General features: G+C 35.1%; 1 protein-coding gene and 1 pseudogene across 1 annotated transcript; one reads left to right on the forward strand and one right to left on the reverse strand.

The window, feature by feature from the left end:
• Positions 1-7: 7 nt before the first annotated feature.
• Positions 8-4,684, forward strand: LOC115239828 (endoplasmic reticulum mannosyl-oligosaccharide 1,2-alpha-mannosidase). The gene is made up of 11 exons (XM_029814613.1): positions 8-335; positions 468-635; positions 705-858; positions 977-1,162; positions 1,248-1,396; positions 1,885-2,073; positions 2,140-2,327; positions 2,419-2,545; positions 2,626-2,790; positions 2,906-3,055; positions 3,129-4,684. The coding sequence occupies exons 1-11, from the start codon at positions 237-239 to the stop codon at positions 3,345-3,347; spliced, it is 1,794 nt and encodes a 597-aa protein (XP_029670473.1). The 5' UTR covers positions 8-236; the 3' UTR covers positions 3,348-4,684.
• LOC115239827 lies at positions 4,116-13,151 on the reverse strand (annotated as a pseudogene).
• Between the last annotated feature and the right edge of the window lie 5,013 nt (positions 13,152-18,164).

Genomic DNA, 18,164 nt, shown 5'->3' on the forward strand with positions numbered 1-18,164 from the left:
CACACATGGAGCACATGAACGCCATCTGCTTCATGCGCAGGGTATACGCGTTACAAAGCAATAATAAAATAAATTTAACGAAAATGTAAAAACACGTTGAACGTTATATTCGCAAAAAAACGTATAAATGAGGAACTTCGCATGTTGGACTGATTCGTCGCAGTGTTGTATATCGAATATTCTGGCAGCACGACGAGTTTCCGCACGTGCCGGAACAAGTTAACCTGCATGAGAATATGTTCTCGCCGAGAGATTCGAGTAAATCGGAGTATATTAGTTTGAATATTCACGATAGCTCTTCGTTTGCACGGGGCACTTCGCGCAGTTTATGGAGGGTACGTATATCTGAACGAAAAATATAGATATACCGCGATACTGTTTTTGTCAGTTTTAATTTATCTATGCGTTTGAATACCATATCTCTCTATCATACTTATTCCTCACTTGGCTGCTCATTTCTCTTTTAGCAATGGAACCAATTATCCAGGTTTCAGAGAAATATACTATACTTTGCAGTTATCACAGTTATACTTGTAATATTTTATCTCTTACCTAGCGAAACCAAAGCTGGTACCTCTGACGAGGTAGACTATAATAATATAGAAGTTGTACAAGAAACTGCCAAATACGAAAAGGTACACAATGATGAGAGAAGATTTTATATTCGTGTTGAAAAAAATATCGAATCTCTTTTTATTCTGCAGGCAGTCGATGAAGTTGTTGTAGATAATGATGAACAGGGTGCTGGACCTGGTGAAGTGATTGAGGAGCCTGAGTTTCAACCAGAGATTAATCAAGTTGATGATGATCAAATTGGTGAACCACCACAGCCAAAGCCAAACGTTCTTAAATTTAATGGTAGATTATAATTCACGAAAAAAAATCATATATATAATACACAGATATAGTATATATAATCATAATTATATTAAATTACAATAATTTTTGCTTAAGTTATAAAACCCAGGGTTTTTAGGTCCACAAAATAGTAGGCAACAAGCGGTTGTAGCTGCGTTTAAGCATTCCTGGGATGGGTATAAGAAATATGCTTGGGGTCACGATAATGTTAAGCCGATATCAAGGAGGTATCATGAATGGTTTGGTTTAGGTCTTACTATAGTAGACTCGTTGGATACTATATATATAATGGGATTAAATGATGGTGTGTATGAAGTGCTAAATTAAATTTTAAAATATCTCGTGTGGTAGCGAAAAAAAAAACACATTTTTCTTCTATTGTGTTTCAGAATTTTCAAGGGCAAGGAAATGGGTGGAAGAGAGTTTAGTGTTTACATTGAATAGGGATGTTAATTTATTTGAAGTTACAATTAGAGTATTAGGCGGTTTATTGGCGGCATATCATCTTTCCGGTGATATACTCTTTTTAAATAAAGCCGTAAGTAACGGATTTAAAATAATTTTAGTTAGTTTATTCTGCCAGAATATTGACGTTTAAATATTAATCTCTCATTTTAATGACGATATCCAAGATGGATTTAGGTGATCGCATGATGCCAGCATTTTCTACCAGGTCGGGTGTTCCATATTCCGATGTGAATCTCGGCACTAGAAGTGCGCATAGTCCCAAATGGGGGCCTGATAGTAGCACGAGCGACACATTTTTCTTCTATTGTGTTTCAGAATTTTCAAGGGCAAGGAAATGGGTGGAAGAGAGTTTAGTGTTTACATTGAATAGGGATGTTAATTTATTTGAAGTTACAATTAGAGTATTAGGCGGTTTATTGGCGGCATATCATCTTTCCGGTGATATACTCTTTTTAAATAAAGCCGTAAGTAACGGATTTAAAATAATTTTAGTTAGTTTATTCTGCCAGAATATTGACGTTTAAATATTAATCTCTCATTTTAATGACGATATCCAAGATGGATTTAGGTGATCGCATGATGCCAGCATTTTCTACCAGGTCGGGTGTTCCATATTCCGATGTGAATCTCGGCACTAGAAGTGCGCATAGTCCCAAATGGGGGCCTGATAGTAGCACGAGCGAAGTTACTTCGATTCAATTAGAATTTCGCGATCTTAGTCGTAGCACAGGACAACCTAAGTTTGAGGTAATTTTAGTGATTGCATCTTTTAAGCAATTTATGCAGTAGATATTTAATTCATTATCTTTTCAGGCTGCAGTTAGAAAAGTTTCCGAACATGTACATAAATTAGAAAAATACAATGGCTTAGTTCCCATCTTTATTAACGCTAATACTGGTCAGTTTCGAGAATATGCAACAATTACGTTAGGAGCTCGCGGCGATAGTTATTATGAATACTTATTAAAACAATGGTTACAAACTGGAAAAACTATAGACTAGTTAGTATATCTCACTAGAAGTTATTATTATACAGAATATAAACTTTCAACCAGTTTTATATTTTTTAATATTTATTTATATTTTTTTTAGTTTACGGGACGATTACTTGTTAGGTATTACTGGAACACAAAAGCATCTCGTTAAATACACAGCGGTCAATAAATATTTATTCATCGCTGAATTGGTCGGCGCCAACAAAGAGATAAGACCAAAAATGGTAAATAAATAGAATGGGAAAAATAGTCAACACACACACACACACAGAAAAATAGAACATTGTGTAAATTTGTATTGTAGGATCACCTCACATGCTATTTAGGAGGTACTTTAGCATTAGGTGCACATCATGGACTGTTGCAGACGCATAATACTCTTGCAGAAGAAATAGTTAAGACTTGTTATCAAACGTACGCAATCCAACCAACGTTTCTCGCGCCTGAGATTACTTATTTTAATATACAAGTAAGTTTACAAAAAATTTGTATCAATTCGATTAAAAAATATAGAATAGAACATCGATTCTCTTCATATCATATACCATAAAAAAAAGATTCATAAGCCACATTTGATTCTGTAGAAAGTGGAGGGTGATAATCAAATGGATATGTACGTAAAAACGAACGATGCTCATAATTTACTGAGACCCGAGTTCATTGAAAGTCTATTTTATATGTGGTACTTCACGGGAAATAAAACTTACCAAGATTGGGGTTGGCAGATATTTCAGGTGGGTGTGCTACATAACTCTCTCCTGAAAATTTTCATTTTATATGTCTCTAATGTAAAACACATCTCAATAGGCTTTTGAGAATTATACCAAAGTCGAAAATGGCTACACAAGTATTGGTAATGTCCGGAATGTTCAACAAACTCGTCAACAAGATATGACGGAAAGTTTTTGGTTCGCCGAAACTTTAAAATACTTGTACTTGTTATTTGATGACACTAGACAATTGATAGATTTGGATCGGTGGGTATTCAATTCAGAGGGTCATCCGTTACCCATATACGAATCATAACGCGTAAAACTATATGAAATCTGAATTTTTATCCTAAAATCCCTTAATTCCTAATATCCGTTAAATAATGGTTTAAATGCCCAATTATTGATCGTTTTTGTTGAAACATCAACCATTGTTTCTGCAATAAAAGATTTTTAAACTTGTCGAGCTCTCGCGACGTAATAAACTTTCTCAATTTGTGAAATTCTCTTCTAAAGAGTAGTCCATTTATAATACAAAACAAGATTATATATACAAATATATATAAGTAGCCACAAATTTACTTAAAGCTTAAATATTATGGCAAAAATACAAAAGATTACAGATGATTTGAAACCATGCAGTAAATAATTATTTTTAAATCAGTTTCTTTAAATACTTAACTTTGAATATACAACAGAGATGTATTGCAAAGCTTTTTACAGTTATATCAAAAGAAATTTAAAATATAAGATGTGAAAATCTGTTTTCTCCTCAATTCATTATATCACTGAAATGTGATTTCAAATAAATTATTAAATATGCAACATTACTCGCGCCTATATAGCACATGATAAATATGGCAAATCATTGATAGATGCTACTAGTGTTTTAGATTTCCAAATTTCAAGTTTCGAAAATATATAGATTATTGATTTCTACCTATTGTGTAGATAATAAAATTAGACAGAACTTCTTTTAGCACATATTGTACTTACCCATGTATTCTTTTCACAAAACTTCTAACTTTAGTTGTGCACATCATTTTTAATAATACGCAATACATATAAAAAAAATTATTATTTAGTGCAGTCTTCACATTAAATTCGTATCTTATATTACAAAAATAATCTAGTCCTCACCTATGAATAAATTACATTGTATACTTGCAATCTTCAATTATTATATAAATATTTATATAATTATAATAATTATATAATTATAATTATATAATATAAATATAATTATATTTTTACATATATTTATATGAATATTTACATAAAATAGGAAATATCTGTTTGCGACTACTATAGGCCATTAATACGGTGTGGCGATGATTAAATCACAATCTTGATGGAAATTTACATTATTGAAAAATATAGGAAGAAGATATTTAAATTATTTGTGTCCATATTTTTAATGTTATCTACAAATAGCAACATTATCGAAGAATGTTAGGATATATATATGCTATCAAATAGTAGAAGCAGGTAGAATAAATGAATATGCTATTGTTACAATTGTATAAAACAAAATTCGATTTAATCATCAGCTGCATTATAGAAATACTACTACTTCTAGTTACTGGCGCATTAACGAAAAAAAAATCGTTCTCGAATTACCCGTCGTTTGTAATAAATGCATCCTTATACCAACATACCGGAATGCTGTTTGATATTATTTTAATTAGTGCCTGTAATAATTACAAACTGTCACAATTAATACTGTCAAATTCATGTGTCATTAACGTTGACTTCAGGTTGTAAGGAAGACATTTAAGAGTATAGCAAATAATTTGTTCTATAACAGATGCGAAAGAGAACTTATGAACTAATAACTGACTTTTGTAATGTCTCTCGACACGTTCTTTACGACTTACCATTACGGTTTACCACAAATACATGGTACAATGGCAGTGCATATTTGCAACTACGATAAACACTTCCGTTGAAGCGTGCGCTATAAAAATATAAGTTAATTATTCACGTATATGTGTTTGTTAGATTGCTTTTAATCGAATAACGGGTGCTCGAAATATCATACAACAGCATTCAAAATTTGGGTGTAACTGCGAGCATCACGCGCACGCACATTCATTCACATATTTATTTATAAAATTTTCTACATGTCACGCCGCGAGGATTTTCTCCTATACTTCTCTGATATATCACAAAGTACCCTCACAGCGCGCGATACTTATTGCATAATCAGATTTTAAATTTTGCGCCGGAGAGAAGAGCGCCTCGAGATCCTAAAAAATCGAATCGGGGAGTCGCGGGACGCTCCTTTCCTCGACATTTATTTAACTAAGGACCTCGAACGATCTCAGACTATCGTGCAATCGCAGCACTGTTGTGTGTAGTAAAGGCAATTGATCAAACAAGAAACGTCCGGCTCGTCGGGGGACTTCTTCGTGTTCACGTCGAGACCATTCTTCTCGATCTCTGGTTTCGACTCGGGCACGGGTAAAGTCGTCTGCACGATCGGTACCGCTTCTTCTATCGCCTCGGTGTCGGTGTTGTCCCCGCTGGGTTTCGATGGTTGCGATGTTATAGGAGCGGCATTGATCAGTCTCGCGTTGTCCAACACATCGAAACTCGTTGTGGATATCGATGCCTGCGCCGGAGGTGATGGTTCCCCGGAGGACATTATCACGCTGAAACAAGCGAAATATTTTTATTTAATTCACTTTTAATAAGAACCGGACAAAAATATGTGTTAAAATTGAAAAGAAGCGCGGAGAAATTAAATAGATTATAATTCATTTTCTCAAGTTTTTGAGAAAAGCGAGTTAAATTACTAACACTCAAAAAAATGTCTTGCTGATATAGGTAGATTTTTAGGTGTCACAACAAAAATTTATCGCTATTTTTTGTATCTGTTAGAATATTGTCTGTTACATATAGAATTTATAGCAGCAACATTCTAATAATATCTTCTAGAAAATTTAGGTCCCATTGCCAAATGGTAATCACTGCATTGGATAAATATGAGTTTCGATACTACAGAACGATCTTTGTGAGAAATATAACTGCCAATTATAACTGCAGCATCGAAAAATTGAGAGAAATTGTTTAAAAGAGCTAGATAGATTGAGCGCGTTATACAAATATGTTAGACGTGAGGATTATATATTCATTTGTTTCTTGCCGCTAATTTTTTCTGTATACCACAGCCAAACTTTATAACAAGTATGATTGGCCCTATCATGGATAGGCGCCACAGAAAAACATTCTTTCTAAATTTCACAAACAGTTCAGATATAAATTCTGTCTCTGTCACTTAGATTGATTAAATGCGAAACATATGCGATATCACAGTATTTGCTAATCATTTATGTACCTCAGTTAATTTTGCGCACCCAGAAAATTTTGGCTGTAGTTGCAATACCACTTTTTTGAGTGAACAATCTCTCCGTGTATATATACGATTCAAGAAAACGGCGATGTATATATGTAAATTAAGAGATAAAAGATAAGAGTTTTAGCATACGCGACTGCATCTAGAATTATGTATCCAAAACTTAAACGTACATGAAAGAGACTCGACGTATTACATTACGTAGCGATGTCAATAAGAGAAATAATAATGGTATCTGCGTAAATTAGGTCTCGCCATACCTTGTTAAAGCACTGGGCAATTCGACCTTGACAGGTAGTCTTAACTTATGCATTTTACTTTATACGTACACGCACTACTATGTCATTTAAAGTACAGTCTTCTCTCTTCGCTTCTCTCTCTTTCTTTCGACCTTTCTCTATCTCTTTCGCAGCCAGATGCGTGCAAACGCATACATACACACGTGCATAAAGAAAGCACGCGCTTATACGGGACTACGTGCGAGATGTAACGGGAAACATAACCAACGAAATGCGCATCCGAATACTTTCTTTAGAGAGGAAAGGAGAGAGTATAAGAGAGAAAATAGAGCAAACACGCACGGTGCGTGATTTTTTGAGAGAAAAGAGATATTAAAAGAGAGAAGAGAGAGAGAGAGAGAGAGAGAAACGAGGGAGAGCCACAACACTAATGAAACGACACACGAACGAAACTAACCAACTATATAACGGAGGAGCGGGGGAGAGGGTTGGCAGTTCTAGCGAATGATTTTACATGGACACTGGACGGCAAACGACTCCTCTTCGGGCTCGCGTACGTCTCTCGGCGACGACGGACACTCGGGACTAGATTCACGACGCAAAGTCATCGGTCACACGCGATGTTAACGTACATACACACGGACTACGCACACACGCGAGTGGCGAACGCAACGCACGCTCCGTTTCGGTTACGCGACGATCATTTGGACGACGCCACCGGCGACGATCCGTGGTATCCGTACACACTCGTACGTTTGCACCGTCGTCGCACGCACTGACGGCTGACGGCTATAAGCATACGGCGCACGAGCTCCGCGCAAGCTCTGTCCTTTGCCCGCGATTTGCGCATCCCGACTAGAAGCGACGTCACGTCGAGAGAAAACAAAGACGGCGATGTGAGCGCCGCCCGTGGCGGCCGCGAAAAGCCCGAGATTATCGACCGACACTTGTCCGCGAAAATTTGAATTCATCGTCGCGTCGATATCAAGAGTAAAACCTTAATCAGGCTCGATCGTTTGGATTGGCATTAATTATAGTCTACTAAATTATTTATCTTTCTTCTTCTTCTATATGGCTGCTTAGGTTTTTATAAAGAATTTGCCTATACGCCAGCTGGTGTTTAAATAAAAAAGGATCCCCCTGAGGATGAATTGCAAAAATTAAATCTAAAATGGAACTTGCGCGAGAATGCGCTCAAACACGCTCGCGAAATCATTTATCCTTCTAGAAAGAAACAGGAAATTTATACAATGATAGGGGATTTGATTAATATTGTGCTAATCATAAGTTAATATGTCTTTCTCTCTATATATTAATTTGTTAATAATTGATTAATTGTCTACCGCTACCGATATATATCCCATATATGCCTTATTTAACTTTTTCGGAAATAAATTATTTTGAGTTAATAAAACATATGTGTAAGTTAAGTTTTTAAGGAAATTTTTAAAAATATAAAAATAATATTTAAAAAAAATGTCTTGCTGATATAGGTAGATTTCTAGGTGTCACAACAAAAATTTATCGCTATTTTTTGTATCTGTTAGAATATTGTCTGTTACATATAGAATTTATAGCAGCAATATTCTAATAATATCTTCTAGAAAATTTAGGTCCCATTGCCAAATGTTAATCACTGCATTGGATAAATATGAGTTTTGATACTACAGCTAGAACGATCTTTGTGAGAAATATAACTGCCAATTATAACTGCAGCATCGAAAAATTGAGAGAAATTGTTTAAAAGAGCTAGATAGATTGGGCGCGTTATACAAATATGTTAGATGTGGGGATTATATATTCATTTGTTTCTTGTCGCTAATTTTTTCTGTGTACCACAGTCAAACTTTATAACAAGTATGATTGGCCTTACATGGATAGGCGCCACAGAAAAACATTCTTTCTAATTTTCACAAACAGTTCAGATATAAATTCTGTCTCTGTCACTTAGATTGATTAAATGCGAAACATATGCGATATCACAGTATTTGCTAATCATTTATGTACCTCAGTTAATTTTGCGCACCCAGAAAATTTTTGCTGTAGTTGCAATACCACTTTTTTGAGTGAAAGCTTTCAATTTCCGATTAGACGATTATTAGGAATTATTTAATAGGAACGTTAGATTTTTACAAAATACATTTCTATCGAATATGTAAATTCGCTGGACGGAATATCAGACGAATAGAGAATGTATGTCTCGAGATTACATCTTCGGGAATCTTCAGGAAGAGAACCTACCATCTAGTTTTCTTGAAAGGGTGCGTTCGAGCCCTCTCCTCCGCGGTTAGGGTAGAATAAAACGACACTTGCTGCATGTTTCGCAAGTCCAACCTTCGTCACGTGAGAAATGTTTGTAATTTTATCGGCGAACTTATTCTCGTCTTTGAAACACTATACTTCTATTGCACTCCCACGCGCCCAGTATGATATAACTTTCATCTAGTGTAGTCCATTTAATCTAATCACTTTTCGCATTCCCGTCTTTTAAATATGTAAAGCAACTGCAAAAGGTATTCATTTCTCTCTGTAAAAATTATCAAATGTGTGCTTACGAATTGTACTCTCCTTGATGTGCACGCGTCTGTGTAAACATTGTATGGAAAATCTTCCATCATAAAAGGCTTATTGCGTTTACGATCGCGTACGTAACTTGCGTCGCATCTGGTGCATCACTCGCACCGATTACATCTCAATTGATCGAGTCTCGAGCATGTGAAGAACATTAGCGGAATACCACCGTCATTTTGTTGGCTAATAGAGACTAACGAACGTTAACTAGACCTACATTGCATACCGTATTCTCTATTGAAATTTAATTAATAACGGCGCGTGATTGATTCCTTTCAAAGAGCATTTCTTCGTCCATGCAATTATGATTTTTCTTTGATTTTATAAAAGATGTAAGATATACATATATTAAGTTTTTAATTCGTTCAAATTGGACTTGCTAATCAAATAAATGATAAAATATAGTTATTAGCTGTTTTTTAAAATGAGTTAAATGAGAAAATTTATGATTTCTTTGAAAGAATATATTATCGATGTATAATAGAAAACGATAAACACGATAACTCTAATTAACAAGTTAATTAGAAGTTCTGGTTATCATCGAAAAGTCAAACGAGCTGTCTGATTTCTCAATCGCTATTTGATTTTCCTAAAATTTTAGAAAAAGAGGAGAATGCCGATATATACGAGAAAAACCGTGTGACATCGTAAAACCACAAGCTAGTTTAATATTAAGGGATCCTATTAGGGGGTCCTTCGTGTCAATTGTATTCACTCCAGGTCAAACCTAGAGTGAAAACAGCAGCTGTGTTCTACAAAGCAGCTGACAGAGAAATATTTCGTATCTGTACAAAAACTATTTCGCAAGGTCAATGTGTAACGTTCGTTCTTCCACAGGTAGAAACGACGATAGAATTACGATTACGCGCTGATTTATCTATTTTGCGATTGCCACAGAACAATAAGAAGAACGCGTTTTTTTTTTCTTTCCGTAAGATTGTTCCGCATTGCGATTGCGTCAGAAAGTTAAAAAAAATATATACTTAGATTATATTATTTATCTAAAATAAATAATATAAAATTATATTAACTTTGGCTACACATAACAAGTTTGCAAAATTATTATAATAACGAGATTTACGGTATATTGCCAATAGTTTTTAAAAGTATTCAAATAAAAAACCGCGATTGTTTTAATATCCCAATATATTGAAAAATATATTAAAAGTCTGATAAAACTCATAAAACGCTTATGATGATGAAGTAGTTTCAATTATCTCGTTATTTTTCAATAATCGTTTGAAGAGCAAAGTACGATAATCAATAGCAACATTGATAACGTGATTTCGTAATTAAGAAACTTCTGAACGTTTTAATGCGATTTTTTTTTATATTTTTTATAAGGATATGTTAACAAAATTTTGTTCTTTGTTAATGTACATAAATTATTGATATATAAATTTGTTCTTCGGAAAAAAAAAACCTGCGGGCAAAATTCACAATAAATACAATTATAATTCCGCTGACAAAAAAGATGTAAATTAAATTAAGAAGCTGATGATTAAGTGACAACATAGAAATTAATAGAGTTTCTAATAAATAAATTTGAACTTTTCATAAATAGATATCGTAAAATAATTAGAATGCTTTCCTAGTATCACGCATTATGTGCACCGAATCGATACATTCAACTATGCGTGCACGGACAACAAATGTAAATAGCTGTCACGGTACCAACATTTCCGCAATATAATGTTATGCAAGAACGTAATATTCTATTATTTTTTATAGTAACTCCAAGTTTTTCAGGGTAATTAGTTTCGCCTATACTGCACCGGAGAGATTTTTTTTTCTACTTCGGAGTTTATCATTTATCAACTAAAAATATCAATACTAAACATTAATCAGTTTATAAGATAAATAGTTAGATAAGTAAAAAATATATATGATTAATAACGACACGATTCCAATATATAGTTTCGAATGTGTGTGATGTCACAAGTCATCATTATACCATTTGTTTACGCACGTAAAATGTTTTTAATAATTATTATGCACACGTGTACTACTTTTTTTTATATTAAATTGTGACCGAGACCGCTCGTTCGATCGCACGTATAACTACGAATTTGAATCAAAACGCTGACTTTGCGAAAGATATACCGGTATTACAATCGCGCGCCGTCAACGGTCGCCGTGAAACTGTCTGATCTGAACTCTGAGAACGCTATCCCACCATGGATGAGCTTTACACGTGTTATACGGCAGTGCCGTATACTAAAGGAAACTCGATACGATACGATAATTGGAAATATGCATGAAAGAAAAAAAATTAACAGTGATTTATTTTAGAAAATTATTAATTTTTCGATTCATTAATTTAATTTTATATTTTTTGTACCAGATGTTCAGGCAATAATTTTTTTAATTATGTTTTTCACAGAGAGAGAGAGAGAGAAAGGGCATTAATATAATTAAATAATTGAATAGAAAAAAAATTGAAATTAATTTTAAAAAAATAACAAAAAATATGAATTTGTAAATAAATCATTAAGATTGGAATATTCTGCTATTCTAATTAGTAAATTTGCAGAAATTATTACTATTTTAATTAGCAAGTTTATAAAACACGTTTCTGTCAATTTATCTCTTCATCTATTTTTATAGAGTCATTAAATTATATTTTGTGAAGTGATATTCGTTGAAAAAATTGCCATCGAAGAGAAATACAACCGGTTCCCACAAACAGAATCTTGAAATCCAGATCGTATTTACAATTCTTTTCTTTCTGTCTCTCTCATAGAGTATTTATAAATACTAACCTGTGTATGGTATTGATCGAAGCACAGAATTCAAAGAAGATGGTTATAATATTCTATCAGTCTATTTGATACTTGCTGAAAGCCTTTAACTGTGTACGTTTCCATTTGCTAAGTTATTTTAGTATTTTATATGCAATATATAAATAACATTTTTAGTCTCTACACTTTCGCGATAATTTAATTAATATTCCCATTAATCGATCGTAAAATAAAAAACATGTATTTATAAACTTTCAATGAAAAATTGCAAATACGAGATTAGCATAAATTTAAAAGATTTTTTAAAAGCGAGTCTTCTTCCACAAAAATAACCAAAATACCAAAGGTCTCCCAGTGTAAAGAGAAAGCAAAAAGCCTTTACAAATTACCAATGTAATAAAAAACGAATAATAAACGCAAAATAAATCGATTAAATATTAAAATATACGGATTGTACCGGTTTTTTTGCCGGCGCGAAACATCATCGCGAGCTTCTACGAATGACCGAAAGAAAAATTCCTCGGCGCGATCATGCTCGACCGAGCGGACACGTGATAGGATTACAGGATGGACGAAGGTACTTAACCTACAACGCGCTCGCAACGGTTGTCGTTTCCTTCCCTTCTCGACTTACTCATAACTCCCATGTTGCGGCAACGGATTTTTAAAGCGCATCGTTGTGCCGATGACACTGTCAACGGTAACGCGAGCGCTGCTGCACCAAAGCTGCACCGCTGCACCGTCGTTGCCGTTGGTACGGTCGCGATCAACACGATCGATGACGGATACGATCGAAACTGCACGACGACGTAAAGGCATCTCGAACCGATCTCACTCACGCGACGATCTGTGCGTGTGTGCGTGACACGCACGCATGACACGCATGCGAAAACGCAGGACAAGGGACTTGAGAAACAGCCGCGTGAATTGAAACTCGCGTTGAAACCGAGTGCGATATCCTAGAATCAGGTTTCCGCGCGGAAAATGTACAATGACAGTCTTCATCGCGTTTGTATGATTCATGACAATGGAAAACGGACGACGAATGACGTCAGATAAATTTGGCCCTTTAACTCCCGCGTCATAGAGGACTTTAAATTATCAGCTGGCTTTTTTATCTCTCGAGTTCGATGAAATCGTCGCGTTGCGAAACGCGAGAGCGTGAGACGAGGCATATCATTTTAATAAATGGAACTCTAGAATATCGGATAAGACTCACGGAAAGAGGTTAGCTTCGTGCTTTTTCTTTTTCTTCAAATGCATCCAATTGCGAATGTGATGTTTCTTGCTGTTAGATTCTTTCTTCGGTTTGCCATGACCGTGAGATTTACCGTACTTGTTCGAGAACATATTTTTTTTTTTTTTTTTTTTTTTTAAATCAAAGAATCGTCACACGCACTATATACTTCTCGTATTATCGCATGCGTCTAACGAACGTTTGTCTCTTCACGCTTTATTAATACACGTCGAGTATTTAACTCCGTCATCGCGTGATGGTATATAATCCTCCGCGAACTTATTATCGCGATGAACTTGAAAATTATGCGAAAATTGTACGCGATATCGACAACGTGCAATCGCGTCACTGACTGAAAACAGAGAAAGATCCAGTCACGATCGACTAACTGTACACGCGTGCAATGTGTATGTGAATGTGCGTAGCGTAAGGCCATGTGACGTGGACGGTGAAGGATACAAGCGAGAGAATTGGGGGCCGATTACATTTGCACGAATTTAACGCGTTGAATGTATTTTTATTTACTATAAGAATCTATCGAGAAAGATTGCATCTAGAACATCTAATATTACATAGTAAATGAATGCAATTTTTGAAAAATGTATTCGTGCACGCTCTTATTTTCTTGTAATTTGCTGTTTATTAACGATGCATGCAAAAATTGCGGAGATTGTATAACATAAAATTATTATATAACATAGTATCAACGATGATGACGTTTAAACGGTTAATGATGAGTGGCGTACATTGAATTACTCGTATTTGCACTTACCAATCGAGAGTTATCCTTGATCTCAATTGTGATCAAAGATTTTCTTAACTCGTTATAGTTTCGCTCGGTCGGAAAAACAATCCTTTCGAAATCGAAGCAGTTCTATCGATGTTTCTGAACGTGAATCGCGGGATACTCTGTGAAACGTTCCGAAGGAATATTGAGAATGATCTGTAATATTCTCCGAACGCGCCGATGTACCAATGTAGATTAGCGGTTTCGACAGAGCATATTTTAACATATAAATTAAGCGGACATACTTTCGTCAGCCAATGAGACTTTCTGTCAGTCAATAATAACACGAGTATTCAAATAAATCTCGCCATAAGCTTTATTTACAATTAATGCGTTTTTTTTTTTAATAATTATATTTATAAAAATGTGTATATACTAAAATCGCGCTTTTATTACTCACGCTTTCATAGTTTAAGAAGATTATATTTTGACACTATTATTATCACAGTTGTAAAATTGATTTTGCAATACATTTTATTCTAGTAAATTATTTTCTTCGCGTAAACATATACGCGGGTCGCTAACATCATTCATCATTCATTGCGTTAAACGAGATAAATCGCGATTAAAAACCCAATGAATTGGATATGCTGAGTAAAAAATAATATATACTAAGAGCAACAAACTTAAGTTCTTTTCTTTTTCCTCGACTTTCTCTTCCAATATGACGTTTCTCGTTTCCTATTTCAGTATCTTTTTTTTTTTTTTCTTATGATAATCGCGCGACGTACCATATTTGTCCAAGAATGTACATACATGGTTCTCTATGGTTAACGCAATCATTTGTATATATATGGCACTTATTTACAACTATACTTGCAACAAAGATTTGTTTCGAGCTTCATTAACATACAAAGAACATTTAATTTTGCCGAGCATTTAATTTCGCGATAATGCAAAATTTTTCATGATATTAATTCTACGATTAGCTGGAAAAATCATTTGGAAATCAAGCAAATGACAATTACTTAATTAATTAATGAAAATCAATAACGAAGATTATGATTAAACGTATGGATGAATATACAATATTTAATTAACAATAAATTATTGCAACTTTATAGCAGCCAGAATTTCGTTCCTTTGATTTTGCAATTATATTTTGCATCGGAATTTCTCAGTTTTCTGTTCCTCTCTTCTTTCTCTTCTCTCCTTTCTGCCGAATATCAAATAAAGTCTGTTTGCGCTTCGCCGAAACGTACCTTACCTTACGCGCTCCTTTCTCAGTTCACGTCGCGCCTTCTTTTTGAGACGCGCATGTAAACGTGGTCGATATGAAACCGGTTCTCAAGCAAGCGAGAGAAGCGTGCGAGGATAAAAAAATTGGAACTCCTATGCCAACGCGTCTGCCGACGAGAATATATCCCGTACAAATTATAATAGCTTATTGTCAAACGCGCTCGCATTCGCGTGCAGAAATTTCCGGCTTTCCGCTCGGAATCGCCACTATTCACCACCGTTCGTAAACGCCTGAAACTGCATACTTTAATCCGTTTCTTAAATCGCGCACTAAATCAATTTTTAGCGCATCTAATTTTAACACGTGTGAGATTCGTTCGCGCTGTGTAAGCGTTCTCGGAAAATTCGCGCACGTTCGGCTGTCGAGTTAGCACGTGTCGTATTACGCAAAGCATTCGTCTCGGAAACACATAACACCACTCCCGGCATTTGAAGCTGACCGCCGAGGACGAGATATCGCGTTCTCTCAGAAGAAAGGGGATAAAACATATGTATATGATGTTAAGATGTGTATATATATCTGCATATTATGCCTACATGTCGCACCACGACCCGAATCGTCGACCACAAACGTCAAACAGACCGTAACAGAAAATTTTTGCACGTGCATTATCTCCGTGTTAGCTAGACCGGATTTTAGAACCAACGTGACGTTTCGCAGACACTCGCTAAAAAAGCTACGAGCTCCGTATTTATAAGCGGAACAGCTTGGTTGACGAAAAATTATCTTTTGACGAATTGTCTTTATATTTAACGCGAGCATTTCTACGTTATTTAACAAGAAATCAAAGAGAGCAAAAAGAGGCAAAATCTAATCGATTATACATTTTAAATTGTCGCTTCAACGAGATCACGTGAGATAAAAAAAAAAGAAAAATTTTAAAAATGTGCTTTATTTATCCAATTTAAGTATATGCAAAGCTTATTATTGACAGTCGTGTCTCTCGCCGAACAGTTCATTTACCCCTTTTCCTTGACAAACGACAACGTGGGTGTAATGATGATTCGACCACTATATATGTGTATATACTCGGGGAGCTTCATAATCTCGACGTAACGTAACATCACGCACGCTTACCGTACATACTCACATACATACATTTATCCATCCTATATATGTTACTCACCTGAACTCGTGCTCGGACGTGCTCGGAGCTTCTTGCGTGTAAACATCCGCGTGGACGGTTATCGTCGTCGGGTCCCCTTCTGCTCCCATCCTCTTGCCAGTCATATCGCCGGAACGAAATGATTAAAGCGCGCCGACGTCTTGTACTTTGTCTCCTCACTTGGTCGATGCAATTTTCACTTCTGTTTCAAGCCGATCGTCTCACGTGGCTGGAATCTTTTGCAGGCCACACGCGAAATGACTAGGTATTCTCTTTATTAAATAAAGAAGCACGTGATATATATCAAAAATAATGTTTAAAAATAACGTCATTAATGCAACTACTGCGAAAATATACGATTATTCTGATTGAAAAAGACAAGATTTCTATTTATCTTTCGCGCAATATCAATGATATCGACACTTCATCTCACTGCATTATACGTTAATTATTACGAGTATGATCCTGATTGAAAATCTCTATTTACCTGGTGCAATGTCGGTAATATTGATATCTTTAACTTTCTTATGGCGTTACACTCCGAATACGACGTATGTCGTTGCGTAATAAAATCAGCGGATCACACGACCACGAACAGAGGAATGAGCTTATAATGCACGGCGAGTCTACACATCGACAATCCGTGAACAACTGACGACTTTCGGCCTCTGTTGTGCCAGGTCCGTGTGCCTGATCATCAGGGAACCCTCCAGAAACTTTCCACAAATAACATCCCCTCCTTTCATCCCTCTCTCTTTGTTCTATGCAGTTGCTACTCTTTTCGAATAGACCGGCAATGGATGTTTTACTCACTACGTTATTTATATGAAAGATGTACTAATAGAAGTATTTCAAGTAATATACGGATCGGAATTTCGGTGAAATCTCGGTTGGCGCCGAAAAAGAAATTTCTACGAATATTAGTCAACGCTTTTATTGCTCTTATCTTCTTGTAGACGTTCCAAAGAAAAAATGGAAAAATCGTAGCTAAACTTGGACTTTAATATTACACGAAAATATTCTCCATATTTATTTGTCACAATTCTTCTTGCAAATCAGCATAAAATTTACAAATATCTGAAATAACTTTTAATCTGCATAAAGGATGTATTTATTTGTTTGCATCGGGGATTAAACTGAGATTGAGCGATTCGAATTTCTATGAATGCCGCAAAACTATTTAACGCATACGGTTCGTTTTTGTCGCACTTGCGTGCACGCAATGCGTCACATTTGGGGTTCGGCGAGGGTCTGTCGCTGTCCCTTCTACACATTCTTAGGGGGTCCTTTGTTACTTGCCGCCTGGTGAGATCCGGTCGCATCCTGTGAATGGATCGGAAAGCCTCAATTTCCAAGAGTCACAGTATGAAGAAAAACTGCATATTAAAACTGCATATTAAAACTGCATATCTTAAAAAGCAAGTGACCGAAAAAAGATTTGGTTTTTTTTCTCTGTAATTTTTACAGTTACAAATATCTAATATAAGATTATATAACTGATAAAAGATTAAATCGAGAATTTCAAATATATACACATGTATCATATAAGATTATTCTATTATCGTAATTTTATGACCAGCTCACAGGAAAAAGCATTACTGTAAAAAATGGATATTGATAAAGAATCTCTATAATATGTGTTGCCTATTCCTTTCTCTATCTTTCTCTCTTTATCAATCATCAGTATGACTCGTCTGTTCGTCGACATAGCTGTTTATTAAGCAAACGGACAATAATAATAATAATATAACTGTGTTACGTTATAATATTGATTTATATTAAAATATGCTTCTTATTAAACGTATGTTAATTTCAAAATGATTCGGAAAAATTATTGAAACAAAAAAAATAATAA

This window comes from Formica exsecta, unplaced genomic scaffold (genome assembly GCF_003651465.1).
Source record: "Formica exsecta isolate Colony F162 unplaced genomic scaffold, ASM365146v1 scaffold395, whole genome shotgun sequence".
Lineage (NCBI taxonomy): Eukaryota > Metazoa > Arthropoda > Insecta > Hymenoptera > Formicidae > Formica > Formica exsecta.

Excerpts from the sequence above, each read along its gene's own strand:
- LOC115239828 (XM_029814613.1), top strand. The coding sequence starts at position 237 with ATGTTCTCGCCGAGAGATTCGAGTAAATCGGAGTATATTAGTTTGAAT. Across the intron at positions 2,546-2,625 it reads AAGAGATAAGACCAAAAATG|GATCACCTCACATGCTATTT; the intron begins GTAAATAAATAG and ends TTTGTATTGTAG. Across the intron at positions 2,791-2,905 it reads TTACTTATTTTAATATACAA|AAAGTGGAGGGTGATAATCA; the intron begins GTAAGTTTACAA and ends TTGATTCTGTAG.